This window comes from Cynocephalus volans, chromosome 14, assembly GCF_027409185.1.
Source record: "Cynocephalus volans isolate mCynVol1 chromosome 14, mCynVol1.pri, whole genome shotgun sequence".
Taxonomy (NCBI): domain Eukaryota; kingdom Metazoa; phylum Chordata; class Mammalia; order Dermoptera; family Cynocephalidae; genus Cynocephalus; species Cynocephalus volans.
This window is the reverse complement of record NC_084473.1, coordinates 57,344,402-57,370,325: the sequence shown is the minus strand read 5'-3', so window position 1 is coordinate 57,370,325 and position 25,924 is coordinate 57,344,402. Positions and strand designations below refer to the sequence as shown.

Below are 25,924 nucleotides of genomic sequence, written 5' to 3'. Positions count from 1 at the left end.
TAGTTACCAATAATGACTTCTATAAGTCAAAGAGAAACTTATAACAATATTTCAAATTTTCAGACACATTAGTAATTTCAATTTAGGATGAACAACTAATATTGTTCCTTTAGAGTGTGGGTAAATACTCTTTTCAAACAGTCAACTCCTAACGGAACACTAACAAAGCTATGGAGAACTATGAGTTTCTTTGGTATTAGGTTAACTTTATTTTTTATTTCTTTGAGTGGTTGGCCAGCATGATGATCTGAACCTTGGTGTTATCAACATCGTGCTCTAACCAACTGAGCTAACTGGCCAGCTCCATTTTAAGTTAACTTATTAAAAAATAAACTACTGAATTACCATCAAAGTTGTAACTTTACCTTTTCTATGTCTTTCAACCTCTTAGAAGTCCCATCTATGGATGGGGAATGGGATCTCTTGGTTGTAACGTTCTTAGTAATATTTGACATTCCATTTAGATGCTGTCCCTGGGCAGGGTTGTGGGGTGTTGTGATTCTAGGAATGACATTTCGTCCTACTACAGTAGGAATGGTGCACACAGCTGGGGGCGATACAGATTTTACTGTAGAGTCAACTTCTGAAAAAGGAAAAAAAAAGATTTTAATAATTAAATATTTATGTAATAGAATCATTACTAATAAGTTTATATACCTACTTGCACCAATGACTGGAATAGATAGTCCTTGAGCTGGTGGGACACTCAGTGGCTTCTCTACAATTACAGCAGCAGGCTCAGCACTATTCCTAATAAGTGTTAAAATTATCATCATTAAGTGATTTAAATATTACTTATTCAAACACTTTTATTCTAGCATTTAGGATTACTTCTTTCAAGTACTCCTACTTTAACATTTCACTGAAGTAAAAGGAGAGAAATAAGGCAAAGAACCCAGTGAGAATTAAGAGGAAAAATTTAAGCAGAAAACCTGTGTATTTCTGTGTATTTATCTAGACTTGCATGCTCATAAGCCTGCAGGAGGGGGTCTTCAAAAAGTTCATGGAAAGATTCGTAGTATCTTTTAATTCTATTTTTCCATGAACTTTTTGAAGAATCCTCATATTAACTCCCACAGGATTACCAGAAATTGTCAAGTATTTCTAAACAAGAAACTGACCAGCAGCTGGTAAAATATAATCTTTTAACAACTAAAAGGGCATTTAGCAAATATAGAAAAGTTCACATTATCCTCAAATAAACTGAATGGAAGACTGAAAGGACAATTTTGAAATACAGACCTTTCCGTTTCTCCTGCAGGAGGACTATCAGACTTGGAAGGTTTGTTTGTAGACACTGGAGAATTAAAAGGTGTCCCATTATCAGTGTCTCTGGAACTATCCAGACAATTGCTATCCAGAGATGATCTTTTGGACTGAAGTCCACCTGAACTTCGATTGATATCATAGAGACTTTGCTGAAAGAGAGGAAAGCTTTTAGGATTTAAAAAAGCAAATGAGAACATAAAGATTGATTTCAATTCTGAAGTACATATAAGCAAATTATCTCTCGTGATTAATGAAGGTGAGATTTTAGTCCTAGATTGAATTGTCTATACTTTCCCTCTTTTTCTCCCAAACCAATAGGTTTGGGAGCTGTAAGAATGTAAATTTGGTCCCAGGATCATTTGTCTGAGTGGAGAGTTAAGATTAGAAACTCACCTTTTTCTTTTTTTGAAGAATCTCTGCTGGAAGGTAATGATGAAGTTGTTTTTTCTTTACATGAGTTGCTTCAATTTTCATTCCCTCCTTTAGCATGTTTATATTGTTTGCCTGTCTGTACACTGTAACAATGTTAATATGTTAAATAGGAAACTTCTCTCTGAACCAAGGGCTCTGTTTTCTTTTTCTGCAATGCATATAACATCAATATTTCACAGCACCCCAACACATGCACCTCTTATAAAACAAAAATGAGTATTTCTAAAATATTTCCATCACGTCACAATCCTATTCAAGAATCAACTATTCTTTTCATGTCAATCTTCTAAGATTATCTCATAATCAAACGTCATTAACAAAATAAACGTATGGTAAAAAGGCTTTTTCCAAATCTTGTTTTCCACTATTTTCCCAAAAGGCAATCTTTCCTCATAATTACTTGCCCAAACCTAAGCTATTCTTATATCAAATATCCAAGATGCAATTCAAGCTCTCCCTCCTTAAGGCTTCTTTTACTATTGTAGCCCACACCAATCACAGAATGCCAGACTTCAGAAATCATCTACAGTACATACTTATTGTACAGGTGGGGAAATGAGACTCAACAGTCCTGAACACTTTGCCAGGATTAGAATACACACAGCCCTAGATTCACAATCTAGTGCTTTTTACACTTTATAAGAAAATTAGTTAATTTACTTTAATTGTGAATACCCAATTAGATTATAAACCCACGGAAGACAATGGGAGGAGGCTTGTTTTGCACAGCAACTACTGTGAAATGTGGTAAATTATTTAATCTTTTGGGGCCTCGAGTTTCCTTATCTGGAAAAGGAATATTTTATAAATCTATAATCAACAGAGCTTTCCAATCCTCTCTTTTTTGAAAAATAGGAGCCCAAATTAGAATGAAAAAAATTTATATCTATGTTTTCATTCCAGACTGCTTATAAAAGAATTATGAGGAGTACTTGTTCAAGTTGCAGATTCTCTGGCTCTATCCTCAGAGTGTAATTTAATGGTTCTAATGTGAGGCACAGGAATCTGCATTTTCATAAGTGTGAAGACTAGTTCAAAAGAATTTAGAAAACTCCAATGAGCCAAACTAAGAATATTAATAGTATGATGTACACTATTCCAGATTAAGACAAGCCCAAATTTGTAACAGATATATTAAGATATTCCAGAGAGGTGTTATTAAGGGATAGATGTGAAAGACTCTTTTCACTGATCCTGAAACATATTCAGTAAATCTGTACCTACTGATACTTATTTCATATAAAAAACATAAAAATCAAGTCATCTTTATGACTGTGATTACAAACCCTGGCTGTGCACACAAAGAATCACCTGTAGAGTTTGAGTTTTCTTTCTTTTTGTTTTAAAACAGATAATACATTTACATAGTACAAAACTCAAAGGGTTTAAGATTATTTAGTGAAATCTCCTCACCCCTGTCCCTAAGACACACTGGTTCCCTGACCTAGAAGCAAAAACCTTTGCCAGTTTTTTTTTTTCTTTTAAACTAAGTTTCCTTCCAGAGATGCATTTGTAAGCAAACATGCATACTTTTTAAATTTATATAAATGGTAGCACATTATACACATTGTTCTGCAACTTTCCCTCTACTTAATGTATCTTGGAAATTGTTTCTTCATACCTTCCCTTTTTTTTTTTTAATAGCACAGATTTCCACAATATGGGTGTACTATATACATTTAACCAATTGCGGAACTTTAAGAAATATAACCAGCCAGCTCCTAGGCAGATGATACTGAGTTACAGCCAAGGTTGAGAACCACAGCTCTATGATGACAAAATCTTACCTGTATCAGTAAATGACTGTATATCATATGTCAAGTCTATGTTAACACTTTCTGCATTTTCTACTCTCCGAAAAATTATTCCGAGGAACCACATTGATACGTAATTGTTGCTATAAAGTAAAATTTAAGAATTTCCATTAATTTTTTACAATTTTACAGATGCTGTTTGGTAATTAAAACTTGGTCTCTTATGTCTGTTCTATCTCATAAATACAGATTTCAGTGCTTTGCCAAATTCTTAAACTGACATCCAGATGCTGTGCTGTCCTAAAGAAGATTAAGTGATTTTGAAAATAACTGACTGAATATATACTTAAAGATGCTCCAAATATTGTGATGGAGTTTTTGCTGGGGTCTATGAGCTACCAAAGTAGTATGTACTTACTTTTAACTCATACTCAAGCATATAATGTATTGATCCCCAATGCTTGTTAAACAATAATCTCACAACCGATCTGAAACAATGCATATGCCAAACAACATAATTTAAGAAATATAAGGGCTTGCTGGTTAGCTCACTTGTTTAGAGTGTACTGTCATAACATGAAGGTGAAGGATTCAGATCCATTACCAGCCAGCCACACACACACAAAAAGGAATATAACACTAAAAAAAAAAAAAAAAAACAATTAACATACTCTTTATGATGTTCCTTATTTCCTGGAAATGACTGGGGATTCACATGGGCAAGAGTAATAAATTCATTCCGCTCCAAGTTTCCAACAAGTACACGAATTTTAGATTCTACTAATCCAACCCTAAAATGAACAGTGAACAAGATTTTTCTTACGAACATATTAAATTAGGAAGCTACACTCAGATAAATCAAACAGCATATTACCTATGAAGCTCTATACATGCATTTAAAAAATTCAGTCCAATATGTTAAAGAGACTCTGTTTAAAATACCATTCAGGTAAATGACAAGTTACTTAATGAGTTTCTTTGTATTCTCCTTTATTTAGAAGAACTGATCTATTTAATGCATTGCTGTATCTAATGTACCCCACTTCAGCATGAACAAAAACTGTTGGTTAATCTGGTCACTACTCTTCCTCCATTTTCAAATCTTATGCCTAAACCCTAAGGCTAAAATATATTTAAATTGTGAACAAAAAAAGTAATAATGGCACACAATTTATGAAATAAACATGCTTTGATATTCACAAAATACTAGCCTTTGCATTTAAAAAAATTCACTAAATTTGGATCAGATACTAACAAAATGTACAAAGTTTCATCAGATTTCTGTGACTTCATTTTCCCTCCTTAAAAAAATGACCAATATCAGCTATATTATTAATAACTTTATGAATTAGAATAACTATAAGAACATTTTTACAAACACTTGCAAAAGCATACACATTATAATTGTGTGTGCTTCAACAGTAGATACACAAAAATCTGAGTTATCCCAGTCTTATCTGAGAGGTTGGCAAACTTTTTTCGTAAAGGGACAGATAATAAATATTTTAGGCTTTTGGGCCATACAGTCTTTGTTGCAGCTATTCAACTTTGCTGTGAAGCATGGAAGCAGCCACAGGCAACACACAAGGGGTCTTCAAAAAGCTCATGGAAAAAGTCATATTATCTTTTTCTTTTTTGGTGGCTGGCTGGTACACATATTATCTTTCCACTCAATTTTTTCCACAGACTTTTAGAAGTACCTTTATATAAATGAACAAGCATGGCTGGGTTCCAATAAGACTTTATAAAAAAATAGGTGGCAGACTGAATTTGGCCCAGACGGTAGTTTCCTGACTCCTGATTTAAACAAATTAAAGTTTTCGTGAAAGGACTATTTTCAGGGTCCTTTTAATTGCCAATGAAATAAGCATTAAACCCTTCAAGCAAAAATAAGACATTATTGTTATATTCTGCTTTTCTAGAAGTCATATTGGAGGAAAGTACCAACATCTACAGTGGCCTAACAGCTTCAACTTGATGGAGCCAGGAATGTGAATATACTTGTACTGAAGGCAGAGGTGATAAATTTAGATGCACTAGAAAGAATACACTGCTCCTTGACCGAAAATATCTGTGGACAGGTTAAAATTCTGAAATCTTCCATGCCACCATCTCTTAAACTAAAAGGAAATATAAAATGTCTTTTCCTTCAAGTTTTGATGACGGAAAACATGATGCCAAGGATGGAAAATTCCGTAAGAGGCTGAGTATCAGAATCATCCAAACTACCTAAAATTTTTGCTTAAATCTGACTCTGATTGGCAACAAAAAGCAAGATCTGTAAATATATCCATATCTCATGTCACTCCACATTCTGAAACATTAATTTATGGCATTTCTTAATGATATGCTCCATAGTACGTCAGTCAACAGTAAGATATAATAATTTTGAAAATCAAGAAAGTATTTTATAAATGGTAAAGCACCATATAAATATGTTATCACCATCACACAATAGGTAGAGAACTTGAAATATAAGTCTTACCACTCTAGATGGTTTTCTTCTGTTGATGCACTGGCAGTCAATACTATATAATGTCTACGAAGAATTTTCACCAACAATCAGGAAAAAAGCCAGAAACTTTGTTAGGGTGTGCTTTTCCATCATTACTTATTCTTTCTCCCTCCCAAGTAACAAAAGTGCTAATATAGGTTTATGAAAATTAAAATATGCTCTGATTTTCACAAAATTAATTCTAGACCCTGCAATTAAAAAACAATTCACTTAAAAAAAATCTAATTCTGGATTACATACTTGTAGAATACTAACCTATTCTCTACCTTGTTTAAGAAATATATGTAATGGCTGTCACCTATCATATATTAACTCTGCAATTTTAATGTTCTTAAAAACAAAACAACAACAACAAAAAAAAAACAAAAAAACACTCTCACACAAACACACAAAACACAAAATTTCAAATACCTATACTTCTGAAAGAAATTTGGTGGCTCAAGTAGTTTGGACCAATCTGATTTTCCTTGAAGAATTTCATCTGTGACTGCGAGACCTAGATTAAAAAAAAAGAAAAAAAGACTGATTTGACAATTGACCAGCTCTTATATCACTCTATCCCTCAAAATCTCTAACCCCACCAAATTCTTGAGTAACGAAATGTAAATAAATACACTGTTTCTCAGAACACAAAAATTACATTGAGCCAGACTGGGCTGGCTCCATTTTTGGCCGTAATATCGCCATATACTTTGGAAAACTAACTACTGAAAAAATACACATATTTAAAAGAATTTTAGAAATTTGTCTTATATAACTAACTGCCAATCCATAGTTGTAACAGATAATAAAATTGCTGTCAACCAAAAACTTGTGGTAATATGCAAAGGGCAATAGGGCCAATGTGTTTACCTTGTTTAAATTCTTCTACCATTACTGTTCGAGTTGAGGTGGACACATTATACGTAGAATTCTGTTGTGGGTAGGCAGGGGTGATTATGGGCATGAGATGATACCTATCTGATGGATTTACCTGTGAAATTAGAAGCAGAATAATTGATCTATTCTCCTATTTCAGTTGTCCTCACTTCATTTCCCCAAAAGTCTGAAGAATATGAAATATAAATTTAATACTACATTTCCTCAATTCTAAGAAGTACACTTTCCCTCCCCAACTACATATATTTCTGAAGTCAGATGTGTATGATAGTCAAAGTCAAAGGAAACTGCAAAAGTTTATTTTTCCTCAGAAAAGCTGTTAAATTGACAGTACATCTTATAAACAATGGTCTTTTAGGATCAAGGAAATACAATATTATACTTAGAAAAGTATTATCTGGTCCAATAGTTCTCAATTCTTTTTCTGCACCCGTTCAGTGGATAACTTCCCCTTGGTCACCCAGAGGAACGAGCACTCATTCTAAAATCAAATTAAAATGCAAGGTACAGTAGTATCCCCTTATCTCCAGGGAATATATTCCAAGACCTACAGTGGATACCTGAAATCTCCAATAGTATTGAACCCTACATATACTATGTTCCTTTGATCTGATAACCAAGATAGCTACTAAGTGACTAATGGGAGGGTAGCGTATACAGCGCGGATACACTGGACAAAGGAATGATTCACATCCCAGGCAGGATAGAGCGGGATGGTATGAGATTTCATCACGCTACTCAGAACTGCATGCAATTTAAAACTTATGGATTGTTTATTTCTGGAATTTTCCATTTAATATTTTCGGACTGAGGTTAAGCACATAAAGCTAAACTGTGGATAAGAGGGCACCACTGTATATGAGAATTATGCTACCTTAGAACCATGAATCTGCTTTAAATTGCACTGCAAAGTAAATTTTTTATAAACTTTAGTATTTTAACTATTATTAGTAGCTCATTACTTGCAAGACAGTTTCTCATTATGACACTGTGGTTGACACACCTACTCATCTAGTCTTAGATGGGCAATTTTTAATGACATAACATTTGGATAGGGCATGAGAGATCCAAATCATCTGCACCAAAAAACACAGCACAGGGAGGGAAAGGACTATAGTTGCACAGAAGGAAGATGAGCAGGAATAAGAATAATTATCTTAGAACGTAATTCAGAGAAACATCCTTTTTCTAAAAGGTTTAATGAAATGCGATAATAAATCACATACCCGAGGATCCCAGACAGGCAAATTCAAATTGCTTTCTTCTGGTTGCTTCAGTAGCACTGGATTTGGCCATTCCCTAACATGAATAAGGCAAATTAACTCACATAGGATCTTACTTCAGGTACTCTGTGAAATGTTAGAATCATTAGATTTGTTCCAATCTTCATACAGTAAATGTTCTGAGTATTTAGGATTAAAAAAAAAAAAAAATGGGTGAAGGAAGTATATACAAAGAAAAGGCTGCTTATATTTCGGTTCTCTGAAAGGGCAAATATTACTTTGCCCGTTAGCTGTAACTAATTTACATCTAAATCTCTCCTTTCCTTCTCACTTGCTTTCACAGATTTAATTCTGATAATTTAATAATCGTAGCAGCTAATATTTACTGTAATCAATGCAGTTATTGTGATTATCATCTTCATTTTACAGATAAGGAGAGCTTAAACAACCTCTACATAGCTAGTAATTCACACAGCCAAATCTATTGTAACCACTTATCCAAGCTAAAGGCCCACATTTACAGATCCCTGGAAGAAAGCACCATCTGGATGTCCCACCACTGTCTCAAATTTGATGTGTTTTTAAACTTTTAACATAAAAAGGAATGGAAAAAATACAGAAAATGTCTATGTGTAGCTCTTAAATTTCCAAATAAATTTACATGTAGACAGAAGTTAGTAAATAATCAAAGTATGCATATGAATACTTACCACTTGGAGAAAACTAAGAAGAACTTATGAACTAAAGTAGAAGCAGCTGCATTTGGATATAACTGGCAAGTTCTTGCAACTAGCATTGCCCAGGAGACACCACCAAGGAATCCCAGCATGTTGGAATAAATACCACGTCCTAAGAAAATTAATATATTTAAAAATTATTGATAGGACCTACCATCCATGATATTCAACAGGATAACTTCATTCTTAAGACTGTTGCTTAAATCTTTTCCCCTATAGAAACATGAAAATCAATAATCAGACCTTCACACTAGGGCCACAATCTATTAGTAAACCTTAAGTTCCTTATCTTACCTCCTACCCTCTCTTTTTGCCCTCTCATACAGACACCTCAGTTCCAACTGCTCAACTGGGTGGTACTGGCATTACATTGAAATTCCCCATCTTTCAACATTTAGAATCAAGAAAGAAATCAAAGGAAAGAGGAAAGACATCTGGAGGGTATACAAGTAGGGAAGAATGAACATTTCATTAGTGATCCTATTCATGGCTTTTTTTGAATCAAGTGTAAAGTTGGGGGCTAACTTCAGTATTTCACAGAATTTGGATATCTCTCCATAAAATAGAATACACCATTGATATTACTCAACTCTCATATGACTGCTTCTTATAGCAATCTATAAAAAATTATTACCATATTTCATCAAACCTAAGATGCCCTCCATTATATATGTGGCATTATGTCCCACTAATTGAACAAGACAAAAAAACTACAAGGTACAAATTTCAGACATGTTAAATGTGAAAAATATGCATTTAAGAATTGACAAAACATGGCATTTAATTTATATGGAAAGACAAATTGTTCGTGTTATCCTTTACTGCAAACTACTTCATCCTAACTATATAAGATACTTGAGCCCAAGAACAAATTCTACTTGCTTAAGGTCTTTTTAGACCTGAAGTGTCCAATATGGTAACCACAAACCACATGTGACCATTTGATCTTTTTTTGCAACAGCTTTACTGAGACATAATTCACATACCATAAGATTCAACCATTGGGGCCGGCCCGTGGCTCACTCGGGACAGTGTGGTGCTGATAACACCAAGGCCACGGGTTAAGATCCCCTTACTGGTCATCTTTAAAAAAAAAAAAAAGGTTCAACCATTGAAAGTACACAGTTCAATGGTTTTTAGTATATTCAGAGTTGTGCAACCATCACCATAACAAATTCTAGAACATTTTCATCACCACAAAAAGAAACCTTTAATAGTCACACTCCTTCTCTGTTCTCCCAATCCTCCCAGACCTAGACAACCAATTTACCTTCTGTCTCTACAGATTTGCCTATTACAGACATTTCATATAAACGGAATCATACAATATGTGGTCTTTTATGACTGGCTTCTTTCACTTAATGTTTTCAAGGTTCACATATGTTGTAACATGTACCAGTACTGCATTCCTTTTTACTGCCAAATAATATTCCATAGTATGGATATACCACCTTTTGTTTACCCATTCATCAGTTTATAGACATGTGGTTGTTTCTGCTTTTTGGCTATTATGAATAATGGTGCTATGAACATCTGTGTGCAAGTTTTTGTGTGAATATATGTTTTCACTTCTTTCAGGCACTATTTCACTCTAAATTTATTGAAATGAAATAAAAATTTTAAAATTCAGTTCCTCAGGTACACATTTAAAGTGCTCAACCGCCGCACAGTTACGGTATTTGACAGCACAGATATAAAGCATTTCCATAATCACAGAAAGTTTTATTGGAGAGTGTTGTTTTAGACTATGTAAAACCTGGTGCCAGAAGTGCAGCACTACTTAAATATAGTAACAAATAAACAGAATGTGCTGTGCCAGCTCAGGATTAGGCAAAGGCCTTTTACAAACCATATTCTATGTACATAAACTAAGTGCAGTTCCAGGCTTTATTAGAAAAGTGTTATAAGATCTTTACCTTATGTTAAATATGGAAAATATGCATTTAAGAATTAACAAAACATGGTATTTAATCTGAAAGGAAAGAAATTATTCGTGTTATCCTTGACTGCAAGTTACTTTATCATGACTATAAGATATTTGAGCCCAGGGACAAATTCTACTTGCTTAAGGCCATTTTAGCCCTGCACTATCCAAGCCAAGTTAAAACCCTGATCACTGTAGGCTCCTCACTTAATAAACGTACTGAACACCTACTATACACCAGATTCTTCGCTGGTGATGGGGATACAAAGATGCGTAAGATGGTCCGGCCCAAAGGGAGCTCAAAGACCAGCGAAGATTTCAGTCTTCGAGTTCTGAATTATTCTGACTGCCAGGCTGAAACCTAAGATGGAAAATCAAGGAGCTTTTTAAGTTTTCACCCAAGGGAGAAGGAGGTCGAGTCACATATCAGAATATCATAACCACTGCACCTGAAAAACCACTATTTTAAAGTTTATTGGCCCTCAACTCCCAACACTATCAACAGGCTCAAAGTTTTCACATGTGCTTCTATCACTGGCCACAGAAAACTAGGATTTTATAATGCAAACATAGAAGACTTGAGATACTTACGTTTTGCCCATAATTTGACCGCTCTTAGGGTGAGTCTAAAAGTTTCTTTATTTGGCACTAAATGTAAAATTTCATCAGTAACTCTACATCCTGAAAAAGACAAAGTGTTCATTTTTCACTATGCAACAAAACTCAGTTAATTTAAATGCCCTCCTAACTTCCAGACTCTCAAAACCTAAAAATATGAAAGATAATAAAACATCAGGGTTTATTTTCTGTACATATTTGAAATTCAGCACTACATATGAGAAATCACTTTGCTTTTGAAGACTTAAAAAAATACATGGGTATTGCAAGCCAATATTAAAGTAGAGATGGGAATGAGTATATTTTTAGTTTTCTTAAACATTTGACTTTGTCAATCAAATACCTCAAGGGTTATAAAATTGCTATTGCTTTAATGCAAACCTTATCCACACAAATACTGTGATTTATTGTTACATTCTGTAAATATAGCAAAGTGCAATGATTACATTAAACAAAAGACACTATAATCCAGTGGTTCTCAAAGTGTGGTCTGTGTACTCCTGGGAATCTGTAAGGCCAAACATATTTTTCTAATACTAAGGCTTTCTTTGCCTTTTGCACTGTTAACATTTACACTGATGGTGCAAAAGCAATGGTGTATAAAACTGCTGGTACTTTAGTAGTGAATCCGGGCAGTGGCAACAAACTACTAGCAGACAATATATCTTCACCGCCACACACTTGCAGTTAAAAAAAAAAAAAAAAAAAAAAAAAGGAAAAGAACATGTGCAATTATGTGAGTTGTAAGATGAACTACCTTCTTTTTTCAAGGAACACCAGTTTTACCTGAAAGAATGATGGACAGTTAAACTATGGTAATTCGCAGTTGGGTATTCTTCAGATATTTCCTAAAAACTGAACAAACTGAGCCCCTCACTTCAAGGAAAGCAAATAGCAAAATTTGTTGCTAATAATATAATTTAAGCTTTCAAGTTAAATTATACTTTGGACAACATGTATCTGCTACTATGAGCTTGACAGCTTTCCAATACTTAAAGAGTTTTCTGATAAAATTGATGGTGACATTAATGAATTTAATAAAAAAAATATTTTATGATAAAATGTGTGTTAACATTTATTCGTTTTTTTGGGGGGTAGCTGGCCAGTACAGGGAGCTGAACCCAAGATCTTGGAGTTATAAGGCTGTGCTCTCACCAACTGAGCTAATTGGCCAGCCCCAAATGTGTGTTAACATTTGGAAGATCCAAATAACTTTGTGAACCAATATTTTCCAAATGACCAAGGCACGAAAGCACAAAATCATGCATGGGTAAAAGATCCATTCAAAGAACAGGACAGACCAATGAATTTTAATGTAACAAGAGTACAAAAAAAGCTCACTGATAGGGTTTTAGATTCCGTATTCTAACTAATCTTTAACAAACTATCACTTTTATGCAGCAATAAGAAAAGGAACAAACTACAAACATGGATGAACCTTACAAACATTACACTAAGTAAAAGAAGCCAGACACAAGAGACCACATATTACAATTCCGTTTATATGAAATGTCTAGAAAAGGCAAATCTGTAAAGATAGAAAGTTAGATTAGTGGTTAGCTGGGGTTGGAATGGTGAATGACTGTAAATGGGTATAAGCAATCTTTTGAGGGTGATGAAATGTTGTAAAATTGGGTTACAGTGTACAACTCTGTGAATATACTAAAAACCATTGAATCATACACCTGAAAAGGATGAATTTTATCATAGATATTTATACCTCAATAGAGATACTAAAAAGAAAAAAGAAAGTGTCACTGCTCAAGTTTTGGTGGAGTATCAAAGAAGAATATCCCAAATTATTTGAAAAGGCTATTAAAACACTCCTCTCTCTTCCAAGTACATATCTCTAAGTAGCCAGAATTTCTTCTTGTATGTTAACCAAAACAAAATATTACAACAGATTGGAGAAGCAGATGTGAGAATCTAGCTGTCTTCTACTGCCAGACATTAAAGAGATTTGCAAAAATGTAAAAAAAAAAAAAAAAAAAATGCCATTCTTCATACATGAAAATTTATTTATATTAACTTGTAATGGGTTTATTATTTCTAAATTAACTAATAAATATTTTTGAAATTTCTCCTATTTATTACTAACATGGTAAATACTGACAGATATAATTCACATAAACAAAAACTTTTTGGGGTCCTTGATAAATCTTAAGAGTACATGTAAAGAGGTCCTGAGGCCAGTAAGTTTGAGAACCACTACTATAAACTTAAACAACCTTTCAAATAAATCTGTGTTTTTAGGATGCTTAAATGTGGTCATGTTATCTGTATAAAGAAAACTACAACAGAATTTTTAATTGAGTTAGTCCAAGCCCTAAAAAAGTCTATTAATAGTTCTGTAAAAAGGTTTCTACTTGTCTAATTGTTTCCAAGCAGGTATCTATTTCTTTTTAGGAACTTACCATTCAAGCTGCGAATACACCTTATATCAAGGCTTCTTAGGCGAGAGTCATCTCTTAGATCTAAATTATCTGATATGGTTTGTATTGCCAGTCTTGCAAAGACTAGATCAATCTTTGGAAATATGCAAAAAAAAAAAAAAAAAAAGAGAAAAATATTACCTTTTCTCCTTCTAGTCCATCCCCCCATCCCACCTCAAAAATGTAAAATGTTCTAATCAATTTGGGAAGTTCTATCAAAACTTCGAAAGGCCTACAAAGGCAATCTCATATGGAAAAATCACTGCAAAGTTTTGATAAGGTAATTAAAACATCAAATTAAGGAAAGCATTTTAATTTTCGCAAATACTCTAAGCATTAAAAAAAAAACCTACTAAAACCTCATGAGTGAATTTCTAGATAAAGATGGAAGATCCAACACATGCTTACATTCACTCCCAGCTGAAATCCCACTATATTACCAGAAAAATATTGGTCTGTTTTTTTGTTTAGCTTTATTTTGATTTTAAAGGCATAACCTATTAGGACAAAGAGAACTGAAAGGGACAACAGCAAAAGCTATGAAAGCTGGAAAGATGGACAAGTGGTAACAAACCCAGAAGACCTAAGAAAGCAGATAAAAAAATGAATCCAGGAAATAAAGACAGGAGGCTATAAATAAATAAATACATAAATAAAAAGGAACATTTAGAGACTAAAAAAGTATTCTTAGAAATTAGAAATACGACAGCAGAAATGAGAAACAATAGGAAGTTTAGAAGATGTGAAAACCCCAAAAAGCAGAACAAAAATATGAAGATGTAGTTAATAAATGGAGGGAAGAGATTAAAAAACCAAAAGAAGACAGTCCTGAAGGTCTGACATACAAATATTAGGATTCCAGAAAGAAACGAGAAAACAAAGGCAAGATATCCAATAGAATTCAACAAAATTTCCCAGAACTGAAGGACAGGTTTTCCAAATTGAAAGAGGACAACCTAGTGCCTGGCACATTGGTTGAAAAGACACATACCAAAATATATTATCATAAATTTTGCAACTACAAAGACAAAAAAAACCAAAAAACATAAGCTTCCAAAGAGATAAAACCAGTCATACACAAAGCATGTGGAATCAAAATGGCATCGCACTTCTCAGCATAGCAGGAAAGCTAGTAGACAATGAAGCAAGGCCTTCAAATTTCTGAGAAAAATAATTTCCTACCTAGAATGCTATTAATCTGACAAATTATCAACTTAGTATAAGAACAGAATGAAGACATTTTTAAACAAGTGAGATACCAAAATAATGTGCTCTTTCTCAGGAAGCTAGGGGGATGAGCTCCACTGTAATGAGAGTAAATCAAGAAAGATAAAAGAAAAGCTAGAGAGAAGCAAAAGGAAATCCTACGATGATAGTAAAGGAAGATGGCAGGACGACAGCTGTATACCAGTCATGAAGAACAATCAGCGTAGATTTTAAAAGGTGAAAAAACCCAGTGAGTTATTATTATTATTATTATTTTTTACGATGATTATGACATAATACCTGATAAATCTAAACTTATTTAAAAGAAATTTAGACAACTAGAAGATACTGGGTTAGACTTAGTCATAAGTATAAAAACTAAGCAAAAAAACCCCCAAACGATTATTAAATTGCAAGAAAACAAAATATCACACAGTAAAGAATGGGTATCTAGTATACTTGGTGCTCTGCTTTGACCAGTTTATAAGATCATAATAATGTAAACATTGAATATTGCTCCAACCAAAATGATAATAATATAATTATTTTTGGAGATTATGGGAATGAAAAGGGTGTATATAAAAATCATGGAGTAGAAATGGAAGTTGGTTCATTTTCAACTGTGAGAAGTCAGAACAGCAGAATGTGAGGGACTGTTTAAAGACTATTTGATTCTTTATAATATGCACCTGCTAGGGCCGGCCTGTGGCTCACTCGGGAGAGTGCAGTGCTGATAACAAGGCCACGGGTTCGGATCCTACATAAGGATGGCCGGTTTGCACAATGGCTGAGCGTGGTGCTGACAACACCAACCCAAGGGTTAAGATCCCCTTACCGGTCATCTTTAAAAAAAAAAAAAAAAAAAATGCAACTGCTGAACCTGATTTAAAAACAAAACAAGGCAAACTTAAGGGTTAAATAGCTCAACTGAAAAGACAGGAAAATATTAAACACTTACTTCGATACCATCAAATTCAAATTTTATAACAGGTACAAAAGCATCTTCAACAGCCTACAAAAGAGGAAAGCAATTATAACATATATGTATAATTCTTTCTCTACCCTTCCTAACTGCCAATAATGTGAGTATCTTTACTCACAATTTATATTTTAACTCAATAGAAAAGTGAAAATGTTCTTGGTCTTACATTCTAGATAAGTACTTCTACTTTGTGACCTGTGTTATTTAAATACACAAAATGTCTATGACAGGAGTTATGCAACTTATTATCCTCCTAAAAATATTTGTCAGAAAGTGGAAGGCAGAACTGATATCACCTGGGTACTTACTATTTCTTGAGTCTAAATTGAAAACTAATTATTTAGAAAAAGCAGTGGTGTTAGAAATTAAAATAATAAGAGCTCATGACCAATCAGTCAAAAAACCAATAATACGGTCAATAAAGTTTGGGTTAATTTCATAGAAATGATGTTTTTCTGAGCCTTCCATTATCCCTGATCTTTTTACCTTATCCTAGCACTTCAGACTGCATTAAAACTACACTTTGTTTATTCAGTTTACCTAACCCCTTCCCCAACAATGTCTTGTTCACTATTTCGTTTGTAGGACTACAACCAGTATCCAACAAATTATTAGTGCTAAAATTTTATTTGGTGAACGAATGGCTAGATATACACATAGAAAGAGTTACTAACTGAACTTTATACACAACAGCACCCACCATTTGATATGCATCAACCATTTATCAGATATTACAGTAAATGGTTTATGTAAATTATCTCACCAATCCTTAGAAAAACCTTATAAAAAAGTTATCAACACATCTCTATTTTACAGATGAGGAAACTAAGCCTCAGAGAAAATAGGCAGCTTGACCAAGGTCTAAGAGCTAATATGTGGTAGATTCTAGATGCAAACCCAGGTCCATATAACTCTAAAATCCACGTTCTTAATCATTATGCATTATTTTAATAAGATATAGCAGCTTCTTAAGAGGTATTTCAATAATCAGAAGCCCTAGCTTTTATGGGTGTTTGTTACTAAGTTCAAAATATTAAATGCCAGAGGATACTTACTCTTAAGTTTCTAATGCCATCTTGATGTTTCAATTTCTCAAAAAAAGACTGAAAAAAATCAGACCTTTCCACGTGTCTTGGAGCTACACAAAGTGCATCAATGTCAGCTCCTGCAAATCAAAGTATTTCTTTTCAAGAAGAGTATATTATGTATTATATTTTTGTTAAAGTATACACCAACATATGTACAGAAGAAAGCATGCAAGATGAGTACAAGAAAATGTTAATAATGATTAGCTCTGAGTAGTGAGATAATGGGAATTTTGTTCCTCTGTATTTTCTAATTATGAACAACAAATAAGAATTTGTTATTGAAAATTTTTATCACTAGAACATAAAAAAGAAGTTACCTTTGGTGTGTACTCCAAGCCTGTAGGATCCAAATGTGAAAATTTTACCACCAACAGTAGCCACAACAGAAGGTGGGAGATTCTAAAACAAAATTAAGCAAAAGGCATTCAATTGTTCAGATTATTTAGCATAAAAATCAGCTAAATGCTTACTGGCTTTTTTTGGGCAAATGATATACAGTACATTTGTCAACCTTGCTAAGATGAGATTTGTAAAAGAACTTCAGGGCTCTTTCAGTTGCAACTTGAAGTAACAAGGGTGTTCCGAGAAGGAAAACAAAACAAATTCCTGCCCACCACACATGTACACATCTCTATCTTAAGAAAAACATTATCACTTGACCCTACTTGTCCCCTCCAACTGCTTGTCTTTGGCTTCATCACTCTCAATAGTCACCAAGGAACTCTAAACTACCAAACTAATGTGCTTTCAGCTCTCTGCAGCATGATACTCTTGGCCAATCCCATCTCCCCTTTAGTTTTTGTGACAGGTTTGTTTAATTTCTTGATTCTAGCTATGCAATCTTTCTGCAAGAAAGTGAGGTCAGTCTTGACATGATCTCCTTATGAGAGCTACTCTAACAACTATCTTTGATTGTACCATAATTAAAATGCTACTTTTCACCTCTCTCTAGAGCCCGTCTCAACTTCCCATCAGATATTTTCACTCAGACATCCTGATCCATTTCATTATCTATGCCTCAAACATGCAAAAATTTTTTCCTATGATAAAAACCAGGTATCTCTTCTGATTTCTGTTCTTCATTATCCTTATTGCCCAAACTTATAATCATTACTCTTCTTGACTTACCAATTCTTAGTTAATATCCCTCACATTTGTTGTCTCCTTTCCATTCAACTACTACTCCCCTAATTCTAGACTCTTTGTTATCCTAAGCTACCTCCTTGCCCTTAGTCTTCCTTTTCTTATACTGTGTTGTACAAAATTCATTGGCTGATGTCCTTCAATTACTCTATTATATAGCTCTTCTGATCAAAACTTGCCAATGCATTCCTCTCTGACTACTGAGGTAAGGATCCTTGGGTTTGGTACTGAAAATCTCCACAATATGCTCCAATGGATCTTTCTTGCACTGCCTCTTGATCTTCCTTTCTGAAGCTCCAACTGCCAAAATGTTACATAATCTGATCTCCTTTTCACTGCATTTGCTATTGTCCCTGCCTTGAACACCTACCCAACCTCTCTGGGTATCTTAGTGCCTTCCATTTTTCAAAGTTCACTTCAAGTTCCATCGCTTGCATGAAGCCTTCCCTGATTATCACCACCCCATAACAAGCTCTTTCTCCTCTGTGCTCCTATACCATTAATCTTTAAATTCTTTCATACTACATTTATTGACTTTTTTTGGTTATGTCTCATTCTCTTAAACCATATTCAAATTTCTTAAAAGAAAGAACTGTGTCTATTAGTTCTCTGTACTTCCCCATAATGGCCAAAACAAGTTCCAAAGAATAATATCTGCTGAATAACTTGAATGAAAGTATCTGAATAACAGGATATTATATTTGTTACTTCCTCTGTTTAATGGATATTAATGTTTCAAGAGTAACACAAATAATTTTATATCTAAAAGGGATTCAGAAAATATATTGATTACTAACATGAATCAATAGAGAAGCCAGGATCTGAAAATATCTTTTAGTCCACCTTTCTATTTTGAAAAGTATCATCTTTGCATGATTTATGAGAAAGTGATATACTCAAACACAGAGTAAAATATTTTTACCACATCCACAATATTTAACTAAGATGATTTGAGCTGGGGTTCTAAACTATTTAAATTTTAACTATCCCAATTGGGTGCAGAATATTCAAATGATCTTTGATCTAACTCAAGTCCTTCAGTTATTTTCCAAATTAAAACATGCATAAATAAAACAGAATTATAATTGACAAAGAAAATGACCCATCACCTTATCCACTCAATGGAAGATGTTACAATCGGACTTAATTTTTTGATCACTGGTTACTAGCATTTCACCTGCTGAGAATTCAATTTATCCAACAACCTACACTATTGATAACCTTGCTGATAGCTCAGAAATAAGCCAGACAGCCTTTTGACAGAAAGAATAAGTAACATAAAGGCCATGTTAAACTCAATGACTGTAGTTTTAGGAAACTCATAACCTCATTCTGAGTCCACTGTTTAAAAGAGCCAATTCTACATATTTATCATAGGTACAGAGAGAAATAATAAAAGTTGTAAAATAATTCAAAAAGGTGTTTACCTAATTTCTGAACCCATGTAGATAGATTAACGGGCAAGAATGGGACTTTACAGAAAGACAACAGTGAGACATTAACTTTCAACTGACTGCTGTTAACGGAGAGAGAGGAAAACTGTAACAAAACAAACAAAAAACTTAAAAGACAACAGTTTGAGACCCCTAGTGAGGGGGCAAACAGCATCACCCAGTCGAACGTGCCCTACCTCATTCTGGTACAGCCAGTAAAATAATATTCATAGTCATGATTCTGAGACAATAATGAAAATTCAATTATATTCAAAATATTCTAAAAAAGCAGGAAAGATGTAATCAAATTCAGAGGAAAAATAGTTAAAGATTCAGGAAGGGAAAAAAGTTGTATAGTTATAAATTAGGGTTTGCAAACTCCTACATCTCAAGGGCCAAGCAGGAATGCAAATAAGGGAATCCTACATGAGAAACACAGAAACTGGTAAATAGCAATCTCAGGATCAGAGGGAACAGGGAGTGGAGGGGGCCATGACGCATAGGAGGGCAGGAGCCCAATCCCATTCAAGCCTCTTCCTGCTGTGCACAAAGGCAAGCCCAGTGTTGCCAGATCTGATATTTCATAAGAAGTCTGAAATCTGGCTCTTAAAGTAAAATCTCCTGATATTTAAATTTTGGTCCATTACATATGGGTCAAACAAGACATTTGTGTAGACCTGCAGTTATATATTGGCTACCGCTGGGGTAAATCCTCATCTGTTCAGAATTTCAACTGTCTAGGCCAATTCATTTCCTAGTATATCAGGAGCCAGGTTTTAACTCCTACACCTTATTGCTAGGACAAATCACCAGGATATAAAGAAACTAAGAATTCTATGTAGTTTAGAGACTTACCTTACTCTCACTGACATCAGAAATCCATTCTTTTACTAAATTGTTCAATTTACCAAGAACAACCAGCCTATAATAAAAACAACATGCTTTAGATTAAAACTAAAAAAACAAAAACCAAACAGTATCAGAGTAATAAACATACAGGCAGCAAGTTTGTGTTGGTGTTAGGTTAAAGCATATTAAACACATGCTAATGCTATCACATCTGTTGATACATGTCACACCTCTTTGGCATTCTAAGTGACTAAAGAGTGCCAAAGAGATAAAAAATGTGATGACAACATTTTGGTCTTTGAGCTATTTTCAAAATTCAAAAAGCCTAATAAAAATCATAAAATTACCTTCAATGAGGCTGCACAGGCCAAATGAACTGTCATCTTTCCTGGCCTTACTATGGAATTAAGTCAATTCAATGCATTCTCATTGCCAGTCATAGGCATTTGAATAATTAAAATGGGTGAATTAGTTAATGGCTAAGTTTTGTGAAACAATATTACTTAATAAAAGTTTGGTATTACAGGTTGAGTATCCCTAACCCAAAAATCCAAAATCCAAAACTTTCTGAGTCCTGACATGATGCTCAAAGGAAATGCATGGGATTTTGGAGTCTTGAATTAGGGATGCTGAACTAATATGTATAATGCAAATATTCCAAAATCTGAAACACTTCTGGTCCCAAGTGTTTCAGATAAGGGATACTTAACCTGTATTAAAACAAACTTGCAACCAATGGAATAAATAAATCCACATTTAAAAAAATAAAATAAAATAAAATTAGGGTTTAGGCTTCTCAAAAATAACATGAAAAACTGAACATCTGATGTGTATAATCTTGCTTCTCTCTTGGTGTTCTCCAGATAATGGAAATGGAACTCCATCCTTCAAGGTGCTGAGACAAAAAACCTTGGCATCATCTTTGACACCCCTCTCTCTCTCTCTCTCACACACACACAATTCCAGTCATTAAACTCTAACAACCCTACCTCAAATATATTCAGAATTTTACTACTTCTTGTCACCTCCCCTGCCAACCTCTGGGTTCCAGCTACCATCATTTCCTCCTGGGGTTATTATAATGGCCTTATAACTAGTCTCTCTGCTTCTGCCCTTGTACTCCTTTCCAGACTATTCTCAATACAGCAGCAAAAGTGACTGCATTAAAAAATGAGTCAGATCATGTCAATTGTTGACTTAAAACTATAATAGCTTCCCATTTCACTCAGAGTAAACAAAAACTTCTACAATTCCTTACAAGGTCCTAAGGGCCCTTGCCCTCCAAGCTCCTTCCCACCTTACTTTCTTTAAGCCCATATTTCCCTGTTTCCTCACTCTGCTTCAGATACCCAGAATATCTTGCCATGTACTCCTTAATATACCAGATACATTCCCACTTCAGACCTTCTGCCTAGAATCTCTTCCCTGAAATATCCACATGGCTCCCTCCCTCACCTTAAAATTAAATGTCACTTTCTCAATGAGGCCTTTCCTGAAAATCTTTACCCCCAGCTTTACTTCTCTCAGCAGCACTTATCATGTATTACACTGTATTAACTTTATGTATTTGCTTAATTGTTAGTCTCTTCCTCTAACTCTGGCAAGATCCAGGAGGGCCAAGATTTTTCTTCTTTTTGTCATTTCTGTACCCCCTAAGCAAGGACAAACTAGGTACTCAATATATGTTTATAGAATTAAGGATTAAATAATATACTGTAAAATATTTTAGTTTTCAGTGACATACCTGTGGTTCAATTCTTCCTCGTCTTCAAACACTCCAAATGGTTTCATGGCATCAATTAATTTCTGTGTATAAATATGATCAATTTCTTTAGGACATGCCAAACTAATTGGAGAGGTAATTCCATAATGCTTCTGTTGACGCTGGCTGTCCAGCACGGTGTTTCTGTTCAAGAAAAATGAAACAGCAGAAAAAATTTAAAGTATCATATCATAGTGATACACTGAATCTCTCAATCCACTCATGTTAGTTAGCCACCTTAAAAGTCTACTTAGCAATAACAGTTGAGCAGGCGCTTCTTTTAAAAAGATAAAATGGGTATTTTGTGTTTATATTTATGAAGGACTATTCAGACTGCCTCCAGCTTTCATGGTTAGGATGTCTTTTCAAGCCAAGAGCAGCATGCATTGGCATCAGGACAACTGTACCAACACCACTCAACTCAAATGCAAAAAGCCTGAATGGGATCTGTGCCAGGGCCACCTCCACTACACCCTGCAGACTTAAGTGAAGTACCATCTAGATTCTAGAATCTTTGAAAAGCAGTCAACCACTTGAAAGAGAGCTCTTAGTAAAAACAATGGTTTTTTCCCCCCAGGAAAGAAACAAAAACACCCCATTAGAAGGTCCTTGTGAAATAATCTAGCTTTTACAAAGAAATTACAACTAGATTTGTCCTTGGGAAGCCTAAATTAACACCCTTTGCTTGAATCAGTTTATAGTCCTCTAACATTTTGTGAACCTAGTTAATTGTTCTCTTCATTTTAGCCTGGTACCTATGCCATTTTCACGTTGAATAATTATCAAATTCTTTTATACTACATGGCAACTATTTATAGGATACAAAACAAGCCACTCTCCAAAGACCCTAGCCATAGGAAACTATAGTCTTGAATAAAGTACAACAGAATTTCTGGAATTTTAGGTTTACAAAGACCAATAATTCCAAAATAAATTTTGGGACCAACGGGAGTTGGTAAAACTTTTTATTTTGCTACAAAAGTAAAGTAAAAACATACATACACACTAACTAACCCTACCATCTATCTGCACCATGTTTTCATGAAAGGCCATTAATACCAATAAAAAAAAATAACCTCCAAATAAAAAGCAGTCTTTTAAACTGAATAAATTAGCTCTGTAAAAAATAACACAAAAAATATAATGCTGATTGTTCAACTGTTTTTGGATGTTAACTGTCAAAACTTGACTATCACTACTAAATCCACACAGTAATGCATGTTCTTAAAGATTTCATGGGGGTGCGGGATCAAATGGAAGATCAAATAGTCTATATACCTTCCGAAATGACTCAAAGAAACAAAAGGGAAACATCAATACCAGTCACTTTAATTTCTCTCTGGTATTTGTTTTGCAGTAGAACAAACAAAAGGTCAATTGGTTATTTCAAGCTGTAATTTTTTTTTTTTTAAAGATTTGGCTTTTTATATCTAAGAGAACTAGAGAGCTGTTTTGGTATTGTTTGTGTTTGTTGATATGTTATGTGTATGGTAAATGACTGGGAAAGACTGAGTCTTTATATATGGTCATTTGATTAATCTCAACAATAACCCTGAGAGGTAGGTATTGAAGAAGTGCCATTTTACAGATAAGTATCAGGTTCAGAGAGAGAGAGGAAGAGCCAAAATCTGAACTCCAAAACCTCTTTCCACCACTTCATTCCCCCCTCCATAACTACTTCAGTTCCGACACTAACTTTGATTCCAGGTCTCACATTCTTATCTGTATGCTGAAAAATTTGGCTATCTAGGTCCCTATTGGCCCTAAAATTCCAAATCTCTGGTTCTGAACCTTCCCATCTAGACAGAAGAGAAAAAAAGTAAACAACAGAATCCCACAGTCCTTCCTTTCAACCCATCAATTTCACTTACAGGCAAACACCCCAGAGAAATTGTAGTAAAAGTGCACAAAGAGACATGTAAAAGAATGTTCACTGTCACACTGTAACATTAAAAACTTAGAAACAACCTAAAACAGTCACTAACAAGAAAAAGTCTAAAGTAGGGTGTACCCCTACAATAAAATACAATACAGTAGTTAATATGAACTAACTAGAACTGAAAATATTAACACAGACAAAACTCAAAGATCAAATGTTTCTCTAAAGAAGCAAGCCGCAGAATGACAAGTATAATACTAGTCATATAAAGTTTAAAAACAAGTAAAACAATGCCAATTATTATGGACACATGTACATGTAGTAATAGCATTTAAAAAAATGCAGCAACGATAAATAAAAATTCTGGGTTGTGGGGAATTCTGGGAAGGGAGATGAATGGGACCAGAGAAGGAGGGAGGAAAGTCCTTCAGATGTATTTGGAATGCTTTTAAGTAAAGACATATATACACAGAATGTTATGCTTAGAAAGAAATGTGTGGTGGCTACACAAATGATGCTTCTGTTATTCCCTGCATTATTCTGTATGTTTAAATTATTTCCTAATAAAACAAAACGTAAGATGCTACAACAAAATCTTACCAAGCACGGAAATTGTTTCTGACTTATCAAGTGTGTACAGGAGGTACAGACCAGTAGATACTGTGGGTAGGTGGAGAGGCCGGGGTGGGGCGGCGGCGGAAAAAACAGCTTTTTTATTTAAAGAGAAACCCATGGGCTGGGATAGGTCATTCACTCCTGAAGACCCGGAGACAGCCGGTCGGGAAGGGAGAAGGGGGATGGTATTTGCGCCAATGCAGACAGAAGCAGATGGGCTCAGACAGTGCTGGGGGAAGGAGAGTGACCGGCAATTTCTCGTCACCGACACAAGCGCCTCTCTCCCTCCGCATCCTTGTCTACGGTCGTCCTCGGAGGTGGGACAGCCGGGGGAAGACGGGGACTCCTGGAGTCTCCGAGTCCGTGAAGGGATGACCAGGTGAGCCGACGGGTGTAGGGAAGGTGCCCTGGCTTCCCGGCCGGGAGCCGGGAAGGAGACCACCCGAGCGACCTGCAGACAGGACGCGAGGGGCCGAGACCTACACGGGGCCCAGGACTGACCACTCTACTCACCCGTCTCCGCCTCGCCCCCAACCGCCGCCCCCTACCACTTACGCAGACATCTCTTTCATCGCTTCCTGCGTCTCCCTCTCCAGCGAGTGTCTTTCGCTCTGGAGTCCTGTTCCTGCTGTTCCCTTCTTCCCCGTCCACTTTCCTCCGGTCGCTTGTAGCTCGCTTACTCTCTCACTTTCTGAGTTACTACGGCCGAGGCATTCAACCGAGTAGCAAAAACCCCACAGAACCGGCTCTATTTATGACAATACAGCACGGCCGACGCCAATATGGCGCTGCTTCCCAGCCTGCCTCTCGCCTGCTGCAGCCCCGCCCCTGGAGGCCTGGACCCGCCCTCGGTCACGCCCCCTCCGTCTTTGGGTCACGGGAGGCTCCCGGGGCCCCGCCCGCAGGGGTGCGAGCTTTCACTGCAAATGCCTGTCCGAAGGAGGATTTGGTCTCCTCCTTTGTTCGTGGGACTGTCAGTCCAGGCAAACCGCTTGGAAGGTAATTCGGAAATGTTTTCCTGTTTCTTGAATGAGAGCATATATCATGTATTTAAAAAAAGATCTCAGCCTTGCCTAGCAAATGCTATTTTAACCCTTCCATTATCTCACATCTGTAAATTAATTAGTTACAGTCAATGTAATCAATCCACCGTCGAGGAGGTTTTGCCAATGGTCACACCCAGG

At 35.3% G+C, this 25,924-nt stretch overlaps 1 protein-coding gene across 3 annotated transcripts in view; it reads right to left on the bottom strand.

Annotated features, from left to right (window-relative positions):
- PAPOLG (poly(A) polymerase gamma) overlaps nucleotides 1-25,505 on the bottom strand; it is a 29,704-nt gene extending 4,199 nt beyond the window's left edge. For 2 of the 3 annotated variants that reach the window (XM_063077920.1, XM_063077921.1), the window contains exons 1-19: nucleotides 25,296-25,505; nucleotides 22,229-22,390; nucleotides 20,491-20,557; nucleotides 17,377-17,458; nucleotides 17,027-17,136; nucleotides 15,948-16,001; nucleotides 13,766-13,877; nucleotides 11,325-11,414; nucleotides 8,783-8,921; nucleotides 8,076-8,148; nucleotides 6,823-6,943; nucleotides 6,382-6,466; nucleotides 5,941-5,994; nucleotides 4,127-4,246; nucleotides 3,489-3,598; nucleotides 1,663-1,784; nucleotides 1,243-1,418; nucleotides 662-750; nucleotides 366-583 (exon numbers count right to left, since the gene is read on the bottom strand). In XM_063077920.1, coding sequence (XP_062933990.1) covers nucleotides 366-583; nucleotides 662-750; nucleotides 1,243-1,418; nucleotides 1,663-1,784; nucleotides 3,489-3,598; nucleotides 4,127-4,246; nucleotides 5,941-5,994; nucleotides 6,382-6,466; nucleotides 6,823-6,943; nucleotides 8,076-8,148; nucleotides 8,783-8,921; nucleotides 11,325-11,414; nucleotides 13,766-13,877; nucleotides 15,948-16,001; nucleotides 17,027-17,136; nucleotides 17,377-17,458; nucleotides 20,491-20,557; nucleotides 22,229-22,390; nucleotides 25,296-25,312 — 2,001 coding nt within the window. In that variant the 5' untranslated portion in view covers nucleotides 25,313-25,505. The remainder of the gene's footprint in view (nucleotides 1-365; nucleotides 584-661; nucleotides 751-1,242; nucleotides 1,419-1,662; nucleotides 1,785-3,488; nucleotides 3,599-4,126; nucleotides 4,247-5,940; nucleotides 5,995-6,381; nucleotides 6,467-6,822; nucleotides 6,944-8,075; nucleotides 8,149-8,782; nucleotides 8,922-11,324; nucleotides 11,415-13,765; nucleotides 13,878-15,947; nucleotides 16,002-17,026; nucleotides 17,137-17,376; nucleotides 17,459-20,490; nucleotides 20,558-22,228; nucleotides 22,391-25,295) is intronic. The other variant, XM_063077922.1, reaches the window with a different exon arrangement.
- Nucleotides 25,506-25,924: the final 419 nt, after the last annotated feature.